Source organism: Mycteria americana, chromosome 6, assembly GCF_035582795.1.
Source record: "Mycteria americana isolate JAX WOST 10 ecotype Jacksonville Zoo and Gardens chromosome 6, USCA_MyAme_1.0, whole genome shotgun sequence".
NCBI lineage: Eukaryota > Metazoa > Chordata > Aves > Ciconiiformes > Ciconiidae > Mycteria > Mycteria americana.
In genome coordinates this window covers 4942635-4961205 of record NC_134370.1, presented here as the reverse complement: position 1 = coordinate 4961205, position 18571 = coordinate 4942635, and the positions used below count along the sequence as shown (strand labels likewise).

The window sequence follows — 18571 nt, the reverse complement described above, 5'->3', positions numbered from 1 at the left end:
AAATGTTCCCACAACAAGAGGACTGTCAAGAATTAAGGGGAGGGAAAAAAATTAAGAAAAAAAAAAAAAAAAATCATTCTGGGCTCTGCTGACCCTTATAATTTTAATTTCCTGAAGCAGCCAAAAATACTCCTGTCAACTTGACGGTATTCCTTTCTGTTTTATAATACAGATTTAATATCTGCAAAGAGAGCGAGCCATACTAAACATGAGATAAATTAATCACTGCTATAGCTATTATGTCAAATTACTGTGGCGCAACCAAAAATATATTAATTTTCTTATGGACTTAAAGAACATATGAATTACTAAATTGCCTAAAGAATAGAAGCATAACCTCTTTATTCAGTCATTAATGGATTAAAATCATACTGTGTTTTCACAAGACATTCCTCTGAATTTATCCTATTAATGAGCAAAAATAAACAAGTCCTGCTCAGAATGCCTCAGGCTAGATCAGTGTTGTCCTCTTTGGTTCATCTCTAAGCAGATGTTGGGTTTTTGGGGGAAAATGCAATTATTACTCACTAAGTATAATATCCTAAGAAGCTTAACTTTTCAAAATAATGTAACATGATGAACTACTGAAATGTTTAGTTTTAATTCGATTTTTCACTCCAGTCATCTGAAATAAGAACATGGAGGATTCTAAGCAAACCTGATATTCATACAGATTCAGTTTAGACTAGCTAGCTTTGTTTTGTTTTTTACCAAGGTCATAAAAGACTGACTTAATGAGTATAATCATTCAGGACTTTTCCTGTAAACTTAATAAGAAAAGCGAACAGAACCTTAATGAAACAAGAAATGAGACTACAGGAAAAAGAAACACAAAGTGAACTCTAGGAAAAGCTGTAACAGGAGGTAAGTAATCAAAGACGTACGTTGCCAATTAGATTAGTGAATTTAATTAGTATAAGCACTTCACCCATGAAAGGACAGAAGATATTATTGTAAGTAGGAGGCAAATCCACAGATGTCCTTGATGGCAACATTTCTTAAGACTCCATCTTGCAAATTTTGCTCAATGTTGAATATTTAGTAAAGCAAATAACAGACTTAAATGGAGGCTGAGAAAGTCTTGAACAAATGTGACTATAGCCAAGTCTCTGGTTTTGTCACCATTTCATCAAGCCAACAATAGGTTAATTTTTTTTGGTTAGAATGAGACAAAGAAAAGATTCTGAGGGTATTCCCTCTGAGGGCAGGCAGCAAAAATCTTGTCTCTATTTTCCGTAGAATAATGACTTCAGGCCTAATTGAAAAGTCTCTTTTCAACAGGGAACTGTCTCTTGCACAACCAGTATTTTCATGGAATGTGTCTGGTTTCCCTGGGAAATTTTGAGGTGACAGAGTAAGACTGGTAAAACTCTCTTGCCCTCAGTTTTCTGGTTTTAGCAGGCAGCAAAAGCAGAATTTAGACATTTCTGCTGACGTTCCTCATGGGCATTGTAAACCAATGGCACCATGGACCTCAGTGGATGGGCATGGTGGATCGACCACTGTGTGTCATGGAAAGCAATACAGGGATCCCACCCTAGAGCCCAGTCCTAAACATGGACTTCCATAAGATACAACACAACAGCATTTCTAAACAATTTTTAACTCTAGTCAGGTAATTTAATATCAACTGAAACTGTAAGATTATCTTCAAATAGTATCCTGTACTGTGCCTCTAGGTTCCACACCTGAAAAAAAAATACCGTGCAAGATAGCTTCAACTTGATTCTGTATATTCCTGCCCTTGAAATCTGTATTATCTTTGCTGTTAACGAAGCAGCTCAAGGGTTTAATAATTTTTATTTCAGTCCACTATAGGCTACATAGGGATGATGACACAAAAAACGGTGGTCCTTCCTACATGTACCTTCTGTTGCAGCTTGAGAAGAGCCGTTTGAAGCTGTGTTGCTATCACGGAAACTGCCTCCAGTCAGTCACAGGATTTGTAAGCACCCATCGTATGTTGTAGTATCCCAATTAGTGTGTTATCCCAGACACATTGCTACAGCATTTGAACCTGAAGCTACAATCCCGTGGCTACAGGCAAACCCCGCATAATGAAAACAAAATGAAAACGATGTTTGAAGGAGTCACCAAGGTCATTCTCACTTTTTTTTTTTTTTAAAAAGATTTAAGTAAATGCTGATGTTCATCAGACCTTTATTGCTTGCTCAGGCATTTTCTAAAGATAATCACAACTTTTTAACAAAGCAAGTAACCACCGCCCAGGAAAAGGCAAGAACTTCTGCACTATCCACGCACACCAGAGAAACCAGTGTCAGGGGCTCTGTGGTGTGAACCATTCACATCTGGGAAAAACGCCCCTCTCGTGCCTCAGCTATGAACGCTGCCAACCCCCAGCTACAGAGACATATTTCAGAGGCTGTATTTGCCCTACCAATTATGATGTTGTTCATCTTGCCGCGCTCTTTTGCCGCTTCGCTCTGCAGCACACCCTGAATCTGATGTGCTGCTAAGTCAAATAGATCAAGGTAATCTTCCACTGGGTAACGATCATGAAATCCATCCCTCAGACGAATGATTCCTAAAAACAGTGAAAAGAGAGAAGTTAAAAAAAAAAAAAAAAAATAATAGCAAGGCAATATTAACTGCTGGTGTAAACCAAGATGGCTTCATTGACATGGCTGGCACTGAGCCAGCTAACGTCAGCACAAAATTAGACGCACGAAGTGTAACACTCAAATAAAAGTGCCAATAACGAAGTAGCTGAGATTTGAGATACTGTACGATTAAACCATAAATTCACAGTGATAGGAAATATCTTAAGTGTTCTGTTTTATAGTTCCTGCATGAATAGCCTGCATTTATTTTCTTCTAAATTTAGCTTTTGGAATGAATATAAAAGACCAGATTCTGCTTTCATTTGCACCAATATAAATTGAATTAATATTGGACTCCCACTAGATTTACTGTATTGAGAACAGGCTCTGATGCCAAATATGCAAATCAACATGCACTTATCAAAATCGGAAAAGTGGGAAATCATTCATGTTTTTATCTTTCACAAGTATGACAACAAAGCTCCACAACAGCGTCTTATTTTTCTCTTCTCCTTCCCTATACTCCAGGGTGTGTTCAGTATCACTTTCTCCCTGCATTTCTCAGCATTTTGAGCCACATCTGTGATTTTTATACTCCTTTTCCCACCCTTCTTTCCAACTCTAGTCTCATTTCTCCACTTTCTGTACATGCTGCCCTTGCTCGTCTTTGCGTTCTTGCTTCTTACCATACCACAAGAGAGTTTCTCAAGCGGGCAGAGGTCAAGGACAGCAGTGGGAAGGCAATGGAGAAGGAGCAAAGCTAAGAGTAAGGAGCAGGACTTCTCAGCTCTCCCTTTCCTGTTCCCACAAGGCCAATAATTGTCAATTATGTGAGAGGAAAGCTCAGCAAGGGAGTTCTTTTGTCCACTCCCTCCGATTTATCCCTTTAGGAAAGTGGGATTTAATGAGGGTAGAAGAAAGCTCAGCAGTGTATTTTGACTTGTTTTGAGGGGAAAAAAAAAAAAAAAAAGGTGCATGCATGGTGCTACAGACTGCCTTGGTTTGTTGCCACCCCGCTCATGGGAATAGAAATCGTGGCTAAGAGCCAGGAAAGGGAGACAGTCAAGCTGGGACAACGTCCTGTAGAGCATCAACCACCCCAGCAGAATGGGAAAGCGGTGATTTGCAAAATGGGGTCTCCCCAGAAGAACTGTTTAGCTTCAGCTGAAATTAGTCAGTCTCATAAAAATCCACTGAATCAGAGAATGCCGTAGAACAAAGAGACTTTCTTCTCTAGATAAATGTTACAAACTAAACCAAGTTAATAGCCAGGAGCACAGGAGTCATACCCACTATCTGGCTTATAAGAAGGCTGTCTCAGTTTCACTTGTTAGTCTATTTGTCATATCTTTTTTTCCCCCTTTTTTCCCCTTTTTTTTCTTTTTTTTTTTTTTTAAATAGTAACCGTTAGCTAACGTACTGTTTGGGCAGAGAGAAAGGACTGAGCCACCAGGAGCAAAACTTAATCTTCCATTCTCAATGGCAGACAGCCTGAGATGATGATGAGAAGGTCATCTCAACACCCTCCCACGACATCCCAAGCTCTGCAATCTTTCCTCATTCTTCAGCTTTACAAAATAACTTCAAAAAATTTAATTATGCAAAGAAAGTTCTCTTCAAGGATCTGCACTTGGTCCCCAGTGGCTGACCACAAGATCATGCAATTGGAGAGTTTGTGAATGCCAGCACAGAGATAGGAATGCATCCTTGTTCTCAAATTATATGCACTCCAGCCTGATTTCTTACACTCTTCTGCCTGTTTGGTAGGTCCAGTTCTGAGCTTTAGCAAGTCCAGTCTTGCTTTAGCGAGGTTGAATGCACTACTTCCTCCAATATTAGTTCCAAATATTTATGTTGAGGCTAATGTAGATGCAGAGAACTATTTAGTATAAAGGATTTTAGCCTAACGTATCAGTTTGGTCCAGCCTTTCCTGCCAGCACTCTCATGGAAGACACGATTTTCCACAGATGGTTTTGCTGACAGTCCCTGCATCTACACACCCAGAGACAAGCAGCACGGCATTCATGCTGGAAGACGTCCAAGTCTAAAATCCCCTTTCTTCACTGATCTGACTTTTCACCTTCAGGTCAGGAGGTAATTCTTATCATTTGTCTTCAGTCAGCCGCTGACTGCGATAAACGAGTGCCTTCTCGTGGGACTTCAGGGGACACCACGACGCTTCTCTCGTTTGACGTTGTAACTAGCCCAGCTCCCCCATTCACACTGGTACCTCCTAGGAGTATCTCCGAAACTGAACCAAATTATCTCAAAAGCACAACTGTATTTTCATCATATTGCTGTAACTCTTAGTTTATAACAAACATTTAGAAAATGTCTAAAAAGGTATTTTAGCCACTTTCTTATGGCATTTGCAAAAGAAGAAAATACAAACTCTAAGGACACAGCAAAATTATTTCTCTATGAGAAATATGAAATCCCAGCTCTGTGGCTGAGCCCTCCTCCTCACTGAGCAGCGAGGATCAAAGCCCCCTTCTGCAGGAGCTCTGAGGTTCTTCTGGGCTCCAGGGCACAGGGAAAGGAGACGGAAACAGCAACACCACATGCAGGAGAAATAAAGAATTGAAGGTACGACCCTGAAATAAAGAACAGAAGCAGCACTGCAGGTGTCCCGGTCCCTCAGAAAGTGTCCTTCCTTGCTGTTAGCCATGGCAGTTCATTAGAAAAGATAGTTTCCCATCTCACGGAAGCTTAGAAAAGCACCAAATGAAAGTAGTGATGCAAAGTCATCATCGAATGATCTACCACACAGTGCTAGGTTTTTCCTTGTTCCAAAGGCAGTGTCTGCAGTAAAGCAACAGCAAATCGGAAACAGAAGTGAAGATAACGTCACCGTAAAATAACCAGTATCTTCCTCTTGGAAATAGTAATATCACTGAAAAGCCTGTGATCTTTGATACCAAAATCATACAAAGTGAGGGCATACCAGCACTGAACAGCTAGACCTGACAGTGGGGAAAATCCAGAGCCTGGGTGGAATACAGAAAGCATTATATGCATCCACGTTTAGAGGAGAGCACTTAGCATACAGCAGAGGCAGGAATTCAAACTGGGTCTTCTGCGTCTCATCTAGTCTCTAACCACAAGATTGACCTTCCTTGGCACCCGGGGAAGGGAGAACAAGAAGGACATAAATACTTAGATGGATAAAACGATGCACTCAGCCCCACAGCCCTCGGACACCCTTTGAAGGTGCAATCACAAGGGGTGGATGCGTCTTGCTCCAGCAGGCCATAACCTCAACTATTTAAGTCTGCCTTCAGAGACGAAGGGTCACCTCATGAAATAGTGATGTCACCCAGGAAAAAAGCATCAAAAAGACGTGCAGGTTCCGCGGTGTGAGAGAGCTTTCTCGTGCAGAGCATCTCTACTGTTCAGTGCTTGACTAGAGCTGCAACGCTAACGAAGCTCCTACCACAAAGCACAGTTGTATTTATTGAACCATAAGGACTGAAGCCACCCACTTTTCAAATACTGACCCATCATTTATTCATGTAAGAAAGTCTTTACAGAATTTTGCAACACAAAACTATCACTGCCATTCTTTAAATCTCCCATCACAACCTAATAGTTCCTCTTCCTGCCTTTACAAATTCACAGGGTTGGTTTTATCTAGTGTTTTTATTTTTTTCCTAGATTTTTCAAACCACTGCAAATAAACCAAATGAAATGTGCATCATCTCAAGGTTTTACCCAAAACATCATTAAACAAAAGCAGGCTGGAACCTACTGAGCATCCATCACCTGGATTTTTGAAAACTATTAACTCCAGTGGTTTCAAGGTAAGCCAATATGGAGCAAATCCATAAACTTCATCCCAAATATATACAAGAAATGTCAAAGTTTAATAGAGACGGCTTGCCTGAATACCAGAGGACACGTTTACTCACCAAACCGTTTTCTTGTCCACCAGTGGGGCTCTTTGATTGCTGAGAACCGAACGTCGGGGTGCAGCCTGAGCCGGTCGTACAGGTCCGTCGTCCCACACTTGGGCTGGCCAATGATGTAGAAATGGGGGAGACAGCGCAGGCGGTAGTGTTTGTCCTTGTAATGGTACAAGTGGTTCCAAAATACCTTCCTGAGGTAATCAAATATGGTTCGAAAGCGCTTTGAATACAGTGCATAGGAGTTTGTTGCATAAGGATCTGTGGTTGTGTTTCCTCTGTACTCTTCATACCAACAAGGATTCTTGCTATTTGGAAGGAATTTATTAGGAATTACTGAAAACATCTGCAACATAAAGAACAACAATTTCAGTCAAGGCAGCAAAAAATGGACAGTTATACTTTTCTAACATAGCACAGTAAGAGAACACAACAGAAACAACAGAAATACTATGTGGACATTTTTAACCTTTCATTTTTCAACTACAAAGTCGACCTAACTTATTTCTTCTGATGACCCTGGAACCAAATCCTGCACAAACAGCTGGACTGGGACAGGAGTACATCTAGAAATCCTTTAATTTTAAGGCCAGAAGGGACCTCAATAATCCCCCAACTCCCCTGCAACCCCATGAATTAATTTTTAAAGTCAAATACGTCATACTCAAATCAAATTAACTTCCAGTTTTTAACTCTGAAATACAAGGTTGCAATGACTGGCTTTTCCGACTGGGTTTTTCACACTGGTAATCAGATATTAGAAAGGCTCCTTTCTTATTTATCATTTAAGGTGACCAGCAAATGTAAGTCAGAATGATTTTGCATGAGACGAGGTAAAAATTCAATGAGATTGTACAGCTATTGGAAGTCTGCCTGATTTTTTCAGGTGTCAAGACCATTTCTATAACTCATCTATTTTGCCCATGACTCAGAAGGACATGACCTACAATATCAGCTTTTCAGCTGGTGTAAATCAGGAGGCTCTAGATGGTGTAAATCACTATATGAACATCTGAGCAGTTGCACTTTTTTTTATCTCAGTAAAAGATGGACCCAAAAGTCTTGAAATAAGCAAGTATACAGCAGTTTCAGACACACTTTAATTCATACTTACATGTGGCTCTTGTTTCCTCAGCTCTTCTAAATCAGGGCGCTGTCTTGTTATAAACTCTATCTTTGAAGTAATAGTGTCAATAATTAATTTAATGCTTGGATAATCTTTGACGTATGAAATATTCATTTTAGAAGGCTGGTAATGGTCTTTCATGTCACTAAGGCTTTCATTGTCCATTAAGCTTGGATTGCTAGTAAAAGCTCCGTAATGGAAGGGAGATGGTATTAACAACAGGCCATGCTTGGCTCCAGTCAGTATGTAGGATGCCATCACTAGAGTCATTATAATCAACCCAAATATTAAGCTGCATAGCCTCCCCTTCCTCAAGCAGAAAAATCCATTCCAGCTTTCACTGTGATCAGTCCTTACTTCCAGAACTGCAAGCAACTTCATCTGCTTGCTGTCGGTGTACAACGGGATCTTATTTTCTCCTTTGCAAACAGGACACTTCTGGTTATTATGATTAGGTCCGCGGCATCTGAAACACTGTCTGTGCAAGTCATTTGGTAATAAATGTATGCAACAATTAATGCAATACCTCATATTACTACTGTTAAGCTCCTGTATTAATGAGCCAAGCACAGCCATAAAAATGTTGCTGAAGCATATGAGTCATCTTCTGTAAGGCTGAAATTATTTAATTCCTTGAGTGATTCTACGACTACTCAGCAACGCAAAAGGACAGGTTCAAACTGGAATAGTTAAAAGCACTCAAAAAGTGACATATGTCATATAAAGAAAGAAAAAAAAACAACAACCAACATACAAAAATAGATGTACTGTGGACGTGGTTTCAAGAATTTGGCTCAGTAAGAGGAATGTGGTGAAGTAAGAACCAGCTACACAGCTGGCTCAAGTTTTTCCCATTGAACAAAATGAGAAGGAAGAAAAATTGTTACGTAGTGTGAAAATATGCAAAAAATAAAAATAACTCATTGTCCTCTGATTTACACTGGAATAGGCAAATATGGGTAGAAAGTCCCAGGTATTCTTAAAACAAGCGGGTTCCAAACCAAACCACTGCTAGTGGAAGCTTCATCTTCCCAGAGACGGTTTCAAAGATTTGCATTGTACAACCTAAAGAAACAAAAACATATATATAGATACACACAGAACAGCAGACATAATATCTACATGCACCGTCATTCAAAGCCATAGCAAAGTACAATCTACCACAAGTAATTTCGCAACTCTATTTGAAAGATGTCTTCTATTTGCCAAGTATATTAATTACAGCATTCATGATATTAAACCCAGGATATGTTTGGCTTCCAGTTCACGGTGAGTTGCCCTTTCTTTTCAAGCACCCATCTGCTCACATCAATGAACAACTGCTACCACAGGTAACACTACACGACTTCCCTCAGCTGCTCACTAACCTATCTAACAGATCTTAATCTGCTCTTTAAATATGGAAGCTTTTTTGGACAGTGTCCAGTGACACAGGTTTAAATATTCACCCTCTATCTGTGCATGGGGACCTTAAATTAACTGTCCTGAAGTGGGGTAAGAACCTAGTTAAGAGGACAAGACAGGGATAAGATAACAGTCTCCTTTCATGAGATAAAAAGCCAAACAAAAAAAACCCAAAAGCCACAAGTAAACGTTCAGCAAATTGAAGGGATTAAATAGACACGAGCAAAGGCTCATGACAGGATCTTGGTTTCTGGACCAAATGATTCTGGGACGAGCGTAGCCACTCGCAACGCTCTGCAAAGCCATCAAGATACTTTCAGCACTACTGGTCAAACACATTTTGAAGACATAGTACTCACTAAAAAGGGCAAGACATGTTACTTAAATGAAACGTACAATCAGTACAAGGGAAGACCCCGGATGCAGCAAATCCTCTTAGTGGTGTGCACTTTGGTACTGGAGATGTCATGCAGAAGCCACAGGAGCTACAAGGCAGCCACCGCGGGCAGGGACTTGGGCACTCGTGAGTCCCATGAAGGTCTCCACATCCACCCAGACCAGAGGCTGAAGCACCCTGCTGCACAGGGTACGTACCATCCTCCTTTAAACACTTCAACACCACAGCTGCTTACAGCCAAAAAGCGACCAGAGCTGTTTAAAGTATTTATGTCAAGCTTTGGTCTTGGTCTGAGCGCGTCCATGCTCAGCTTTCCAGGCAGCACTCAGAACAGAGACACTTAAAGTCACAAACAAGTCATCAGCTTAAGGATGGCCTTAATTAAAGCATATTTATGCATAGTTCCTCTAGAATTTCTGTTTTCATGGTTTATTAAATACCTTACAGGAACTACCCCCATTTTAAGGTCAAAATCAACTCTCTATTTTGAGAAGCCAGATTATCAAATACAGAAGTTCACAGATAATATACTTTCTTCTATATACTAGAAAATATTTTTATTTTCTAGAATTGCTTTTCTGGGGGAGTTAAAGACAGGAAATATTTTAAAACAATCTTGAAAAGTCAGAAGCAAAACAATAAACTGGCATAAGATGAAAAGAAAAAGAAAAAGATGGGGAAAACCTAAGGGACAGTAGTAATGTATGGCTCTGACACGCAACTTCTATTTTGGCTTTTGTCACCTGATAAAGACAGAACTTCCCTTTAGTCCCTGGGAATGAAGATACCTTAAGGCTCCAGTGCTGTGATGCTCCTTGTCCATCACAATGTGGATACCCATGAAAGCAGAGACCCAGTTCCCCCCCAACACCCCCATTTCTCAGCACCAGCCAGGACCTGGCTGCCACAACCCACTGGTCAGCCCTTCCGCAGCCAACCCCAGTATTAACCGGAGTAGTGACCTTGAAGATTCAATAGCAAACAGTTTTAACCATATTGTGACCAAGAGGCTCAATATTGCCTCTGAAGAACAGAAGAAGGACTGCGCCAATGAAGGGCGTACGGACTCCACAGATAACATATAACACTTTATTGCAGATAAAACAAGTTGGAAGAAGTCAGGAGCGTGACAGCGGTACCTGAACAGAACAATAACTTTTGCCCAGAAGGCTATGGATGATGAAACGCTAATTAATTAAATTATTTTTCAGATGAAGTTAATCTGTGTTATAATTAACTTCACTAGACCAGAGAACCACCTCATTGCTTTATGGGATATCTAAAGGTCCAACATTCACTTTTACTACTTAAATAAAAATACATTTTCCAAGTCACCTTAATTAAAATATGAAATAGATGTTTGACAATTCACACTTATGAAAAATTAGTGTACTATCAGAGTAACACAAAAAACCAGCACCACTATAATTCTCATATAGGTACAATTCTCCTAGTTAAAATACACCTCAGTAACCACGTACAAATTTTTTTCACATTACTTGTTGCCAGTGGCTCCCTCTTCTGGACCCACACTGGTTGCACCTTCTCTACAAAAATCTATCTTTCCTTTTAAGGCTCAGTAATGCTTTTTCTGTGCATTGTTGCCAAACGTCTGTCTTTCTTCCCTATCCTCCAGTGCCCTTCATTCCACCCAAAAACATCTAACTCGACTCATCGTTTTCCACACTTTTGTCTTCAGCAGAAATCTTCCCGTCTGACTTTATCCCTTGGCTCCCGAGAAACAACACAGACTTACACATTTCTGAAGAGCACGTTTGTGTAACGTCCAAGACACCAATAACAAAAATAATTTTTCATGACGATATGATGGATACACAAAGGGTCCTCTGATTACTCCTACAACGCACCAAATCATAGAGGTATAATCATTACTAATTATAAAAGTCCCAGAATCTGGCTATTTTGCCTTTAGCTCTTTCAACTCTTCTTTTGAATTCTTAAACACTGATATAACTCTAGATAATAACTCCTGGCTCATTCCTACAAAAGTGTCTAGGTCAAATGGAGCAGTCACTTCAGATCCTGCATTACTCATCATCCTTCTAGCTGCATCTTTATATGAGACCAAATGCTTTTGTAAAATTATTTGTATTCTTGATGTTTCTCCCACCTAATACTGTTGAATATTGGAGAACTTCTGCAATCAGAGCAAGCAGGCTGTATCTCAAAGGCTCAAGAATAATTATTTAGATAAATACTGAATGAAAGCATTCGCAAAATACCTTCCTGCAAAAAAAAGTTCATTTCCTTAATGAGGTTATTCTACAAGTCAGGTGAGGCAGAAAGAAATCGTAGCATAAACATTACCAATACATTGGTATTTAAACCAGAGGGAAAGAAATCAGTGTAAGACTTCTCAAAGAAACTATTCTTCAAAACTTCTCTAAAGAAACGGGCCTGTGATGATTTTGACAGAAGTCTGAATGACTACAGAGACTAAATCCGATTCATATGTGTAATATTAAAACCAGAAAGTTTATGCTTTCTTACCCATAAAATATCCCTCCCCCAAACGAATGTCCAAAAGAAAAAGAGAAGCTATGGAAAGGCAAGGGGAGAGAAGGATCCAAGATTTAAAGGAGGAAAGAGCCCAATGGTTGTCCAAACACCACCGACGGTCCTAATGGCTGGAGAGGAGGAGGTGGCAGGGAGGTCCTGACGACAAGTGGAAAGTTTCCCCTTTGCAAGTCAACATTTCAGGCAGCAATGAGACACCTGAGCAAAGATTTTCAAAGAGGAAGCAAAGGAGGCAGGAGGAGACTGAAGTACTGTCAGGGCAGATTCGGACATCATGCACGGAGATCGTAGAGGAAATCGTGAAAACAGATATAGTCCCCAAAAAAAGACTGTAGAAAAAGAGAGGATGGAGATGAGGGCCCTGGTAAGAAAAGATAAGAAAAGGGAGGTGGAAAAAGCACCTCTTAAAAAAGAGGCCCAAAGAAGAGGCTACAGGTTACAGTGGTAGCTATAAAAAGATCTGGTAAGCAGAAGGCAGCCTACAGCATCACTTCAATTAAATTAATCATGTGCTACATGTTTGTTTTCGTGTAATCCTTCCACCCTGAACTCCTCCACTTTGACACCCAGCGAGTATCTCAATATTCTGCCAGACCTCTGCTCTCCAGCTCCTTGCTGTTTATTTTCAGAGGGACTAGTTACTATGCACTGTCTATTTAGAGAAAAAATAAATCCGTTTTATTTTCCAGTCCTCTTCTAACAGGGCTCCGAAACTTGCTCAGTGATACTGACTGAACAGATTTATCGGAGATAGTCTTACAGAATCAATTCAAGACTTGTGGATTTGACATTAATTCTCAAATTTTCAGAGCCATCAGAAATACATTAATGGATACAGGGTGCAGGATCTTAGAAAAACCACATAAGCTTTTCAGTCCTATTTTATGTCCATTTGTATGTTAATAAAATGAACTGGAATTTATTGAACCTTCCCAGGTGCAGAGACTTCTCATGAAACTCCCTTACAAATATTACAAACTCAAGGAAAAAACCATGTTAACTACATCTTTGACAGCTGAGGAAAATGCTTTATCGGGAAGCTGATACAAGGAGGAAAAAAAAAAAAAGAAATATGTTTAGGCTACTGTAAAACTGAGATCTTAATCACACCAATCATGAGGGAAAATTTAAAGTTCCACCAGCAACCATAACTCTGCCAGCCTACACATACAAACTACAACAGGCTGCTTAATTAGATGATCAGTTTGACAACCTACCACAGGGCAATATGACATGTTACTCAGCTAATGGAATAATAGAGAAGTTGGTTGGTTTTGTTTTTTTTTAATGACTGCTAGTTGCAGACATACCATTTTACATGATTTTCCACTGTCATGTTCATGCAATAAAAAAAGCAAACTGTAATAAACACGTAAAAGTGAGGATATAATTCCCTACTGCCACTCCCTTCTCTTTACCAAGAAGTTTTTAATAAAAGTTTGTTCCCCAACCTTTTCCCATGCAGTGAAGGATGCCCACCAGAAGGCCAGGATCTTTCCCCAGCGTAAGCAGCCCTCGTTTTTTCCTCATTCACCCCACGAAATCAAGACATCTACAATATCTTTTTTGTTGTTGTTTCTTCCATTCAACATTTCCGGTAGTCATAACCATAGATATACTTCACCTTTTTTGCATTTCAATATAGAAAGCAGAAGGATGTGAATTGCAGACAGAATAAAGGTTATGAGATTTGAGTTGGTAATAAACCATTTATGTCTTTTTATATTTTAGTTGCAAAACTGCTGTCGGTTCACTGGCAGAATATTACTCTCTTTACACAACAAGCAGTGTCTTTGTATATTGTTGAATAATGTAGCACGTAATTTCCTCTTGTTGAAATGAATGGTGCATTATTTATGATCATGTCTATGCGGTATTTGTCTGTTGAACATAAATGTATACCAGCTCTAACCACAAAGCAGGAATCAACATCAACCTTTTCAAGCTCCTTGGCCAAAGCAATCCTCCTCGTAAGAATGAGGATCTTTGGGAATCTCCTAAGTAGGAAACATGGATATAAGAGATGACACACAGTGGAATGGGGAAAAAAATTAATAGCTATCTTAGATTTGAATATACTGCTGAAGACAAGGAGACCTGCACCACTGTTTCAAACTGAAGCAGACTCAAGCTGACAAATATATTTATATGCAACAGAGAACTTAATAGCAAACAGGTGAGACCTTTTCCTTGCTAGTTCCCCTGTGCAATTCCTTCTGTACATAAGAGGAGGACCCGCTGGGTGCAGGGTGCCAGAGAGAAGGCTGGCAGGTCACCCTCGCAGGTACCACAACAGCAAACAGCCCAAGGCAGAGCTGCCTGCTGGAGCCTTGCAATGAGCTCCTGAAAATGCAGTAGCCACCGTGTCCTACTCGTTGCCATATGGCAAGCTAAATAGGGTAAAAAGATACATTCCACCAAAAATAAAACCTGCAAGATTTTTCATCATTCACATATTTTTGTTCGCTGTATAGAAAATGTTGGAAATTTTGTTTTATTTCTTTTAAATAAACCTTTCATAAAATTCCTCCCCTTTCTCTTAAAGGATTATAAGGGAAGACTGTAATCAAATGGCTATAAAAAGAAATTACTTTCATATGCTCAGTCATATAACTAAAATTCTCCTCCTCTATGAATAAGATGAAACAGATGGAATAGATTTTACACGTGCACACACCTTCTGGACACCTAAGCGTATGACCTATTTTTCAGGTCACCAACCTTACTATTTCATGTGCTTGCCTTTGTTCATAATTCTTTAAAACAAAGATAAAACAAACTTTTGCTAGTACTCTTAAGGGCTAAATTTTATACTAGCCTTGTTACTTTTAATCATGTCCAGGCTTTCCTGCTACCACATGAAAGAGTGGCATGCTGTTAACCTATTATAAACACACTCCGAGTACACCAGTAACACATTTCTCAGCTTGCTGTATAACTGGTTCTCTGTTTGATGTCAATGGAGCTACAGCACTCTGTTTCCTCTCTTCACACAATATAATTAAAATGTGGAAGGCATCGAGGCCAAAAGTATGAATGCATTTGAAAGACATTAGACAATTAACGGAGAATAAATCTATCAATGCCTGCTGTCCTCAACTCCCAGAAGCTAGAAAGGGATGGGACGGGAGAAATCTGTTAATACCTGTTCTTACACTCTTTCACTGAGCATTTATTACTGGCCATGGCCCGAGGCAGGAGAGAGGGACAGAGGTATCTGTGCCAGTCAAAGATTTGAGCTACGATTGTCCTGTCGGGCAGGTCACAGCCTGAAAATATGGATGTGTAAGACAAGTTAGAAAATAATCCACCAACTCTTAGGTTAGATGGGATGAAGCCCAGCCAAAGCGTGCCCCTCACCTACACCTCCCACAGATAGGCTCTGCAGTCTCACAAAACACATTTCCTTTTTTCTTTCTGTCCATTTTCCTATTCCCACTCATGTCAGGCATCACGTCAAGGATCTGTATGTTGATGTGCTTATTAGAGCTGAGAAAAATCGTCTCTTTTTCCCAAGGAATCTTATTACTTCTCAGCAAGAGTAAAAAACTAGAACTATTAATATGTGGAAACACAAGAGCACTTCATGTTCTTGCTCTGTCACTTCCTTGTTATGGGAAGACCTTCAGCTGCTGTGATGTCTGTTATTTCTCTGTGTGATTAGAAGCAGTTGCACCATGAGAAGATACTTCAGCTGAAGCATCACCCAAAGCAGACAGGGGGAACACGTCCTCTGCAGCAGGTAGCCCTTGCCCCCCTTCTTCTTTTTTAAATGGAAGCTACAGATGCTATAAAAATAAGGATAAGTACCTTTAGCAAAAATTAAAAAAAAAAGGATTAGGTGGAAGATAATACTGCTGGATCTCATCTGGTCAGTAACTTCTGCAGGAGCACATGGCTCCTAATTTAATAATATCTAATGCCATTCTTTGAGTAACAGCTGTGTTGTTTTACCCACAGCCTCCTAATTGTTTTCACTAATCTGGATAAATATTCTTACTGCCTAAGTGCCTTCCCTGTCAAATCGGGAAGATTTGTTTAATTTAAGTTCTCAGTTTGCACTGCTAGTATTTTTTGAAATCTCAGAGCAAAGCTGATCCCACACCCTCCATGAACACTCCAGAAATGAACTTCCCTTTGGTAATATTTCACTCGCAAGAGCTCCTGTGAAGACAGGGCTGTCATTAGTCACAAAAAGATGTAGGTCTCCAAGTGAAACACTGCCCACAACCATACCGTGATAAACTTTCCATGACTCACATGGACAGGAATGGAAACATGAAAGGGCAGAGTGAGGCTGGTAGAGTAAAACCTTCATAAAATCTTCATATGCAAAAAAAAAAAGGCAATATTTAGTAGCAGTGCAGCACAGCCATGCCATTCCTCTTCCATTCCTCCATCACCCATTGCAACGTGGCCCACAGCAGCAGGGACTGGCTTTCGCCCTGTACAACAACAATTCTTTAGCCTGTGCAAAATATGTTTGTGACCTCCGGACACATAAAAAACCTGCAAAACTTTACCATTATGATTACTTTTTAGCTATCAAGCTTACTGAAGGGAGAAGAATTGAACCAGACTACAGGCTGCACAGTGATTTTGTTCTCAAACATGGTCTCTTCAGAACAAGCCAAAGTATTTGTACGAGTGTAGCGAAGTATTTGTACAGCACAAGGAAGTTCATCCTCGTAGTGGGCAGGTTGTACCAGTTTAACAAATAAACAGTACAAGTTATAAAACCTGACCTTAAAAAAAAAAGAAAAGGAGCTCAGGAAAGGAGAGGAATAATCGTAGATTTTCTCTATTCTGCTTATTGTACACGTTTGGCTCCTCAAGTTAACATTTTTGGAAATAAACTTTGCCTGAACTCACATCTATTTACCTCAGAGAAATCAACAAACTGCCAGAAAGAAGATATGTCAATAAAATGAGAATAATGAATCACTGACCTCTGCATCCTCCTTGCAAAAAAGAAAAAAAAAAAAGGAAAAAAAAAAAGCTATTGCAGTGGTTTACAACGCAGCAGGACTCATTACAAAGCTCAGCAACCTCCTGCAGACTGAAGTTATGTAAAGCTCCACTATTTGCTTAAAAAACCTAATTTAAAAAAAAAAATCAATAAATGCAACTCCCAAGAAATTATATAAACCCACTACAAACATTTTTAAGGCAACCACTTGAAAAACAGTCGCATTTTAAAAGCTAGAATATGTGGCCATAACCCATGATTATACATTCAACCTGATGAACAACTGCTGAACACTTGCTCAAGAGTCAAATATTCTTTAAAGGTTCTGAAGCCAGTTCTGAAGCCTTTTAAAGCCAAAGAAAACCTCCTGAATCACCACTGAATCAGCAATCTCGCCTAAATAACAACTGTGGCTTATTCCATAACCCAGCTGGTTTCTTTCTCAAGCTCTAATCCAAACACGCTCTGCTCCTTCCTCATCAATATACTTCCAACGAAAATGTGAGAATGGAACAAATGACACCCTCTATTCGCAAAAAAAATCAGCAAACTCCCCTAAAATCAGCGTAACAGTAGTCGTTTCAATCAAATAAGGACCCAGTCTCATTATTTGTGCTGCAATGCTCAGGAAATAGTTACTGAGCTTGAATCACCACTCAATTAGGGCATAAACACTGCCTGAATAAAGAGATTATTGGAAGCAAGGAAAAAAGCTGGGGGGAGTGGGAAGGGGAGCAGGAGACTGTCCTGGATCAGCTACAGCATGGTCATGTCTTCCCCCAGAAACCTGGTATTACATCTGAAGCCTTGTGCAGGTTCCTAGAAATTACCAAGGTCCAGCTTCTTGCGCTCCTAGCATGCCACATTTGCATGTTCTGATGTGTTATTCTTTGATTTGCCTTGAAAATGTCAAAATAATAATTAAGCTTGATATTACCCATTTTTAATTGAAACTATTTTTCAGCGGAGCAAATACCACTAAAAAATTTAACGACTTGTATGTTGGTTTTTCTTTGTATTTCACCTGATTTAAACCAGTCTAGAATCAGACGCACCATTTATTTTTGGGCCACTTGCAAAATAAATAGTCCAGACGGGAAAATAAGACAGAGCCAAAGCCAGCCAACCTCTGGCCTACTGATAAACTCCAAACTATATTATGGTCCCCCAATTAGATCTAAACTAGCATACAGGTTTAGAAGATAACGGACTGGTTCTTCCACGTTTAAGGCAGGGATGAGATCTTGCCAACAATTCCTCTGCAGTAACAGTGCCTCACACCCACACAAGGTCATTTTCCAACAGCTATTCCCATGCAAGTTTTATACTGAGTGATTTATGAGAGCTGAAGAGAAGCATAGAGATTTGGGGCATCAGCACGGTAATGACTTCTCCAGAAACACAGGTCCCAAAGCCCTGGAAGGCAAAAAGCACCACTGCCAGCTGCCCAACCCATGGCACCGCGTGTCCCAAGCACCACGAATCCCTCACCCTGCGTCAGGGTAGAGCTCACACCAAGCTATTTAAGTCCTTCCTCTTGTACAAACATGGAGCAAAATTCTGTTCTCATGTATTTATAAGGATGCTCAGAGCAGAATTTTGCCTACGGTACACACTGGCTTCTCAGCTCTTGATCAAAACTTGCTGCCTATGATGTGCAACATCTCCAGCAA

General features: G+C 40.0%; 1 protein-coding gene across 2 annotated transcripts in view; it reads right to left on the bottom strand.

The window, feature by feature from the left end:
* Positions 1–18571, bottom strand: part of CHST15 (carbohydrate sulfotransferase 15) — a 48146-nt gene that overhangs the window by 11182 nt on the left and 18393 nt on the right. For both annotated transcript variants that reach the window (XM_075504384.1, XM_075504385.1), the window contains exons 2-4: positions 7579–8655; positions 6471–6810; positions 2399–2545 (exon numbers count right to left, since the gene is read on the bottom strand). In XM_075504384.1, the coding sequence (XP_075360499.1) occupies positions 2399–2545; positions 6471–6810; positions 7579–8166 (1075 nt within the window). In that variant the 5' untranslated portion in view covers positions 8167–8655. The remainder of the gene's footprint in view (positions 1–2398; positions 2546–6470; positions 6811–7578; positions 8656–18571) is intronic.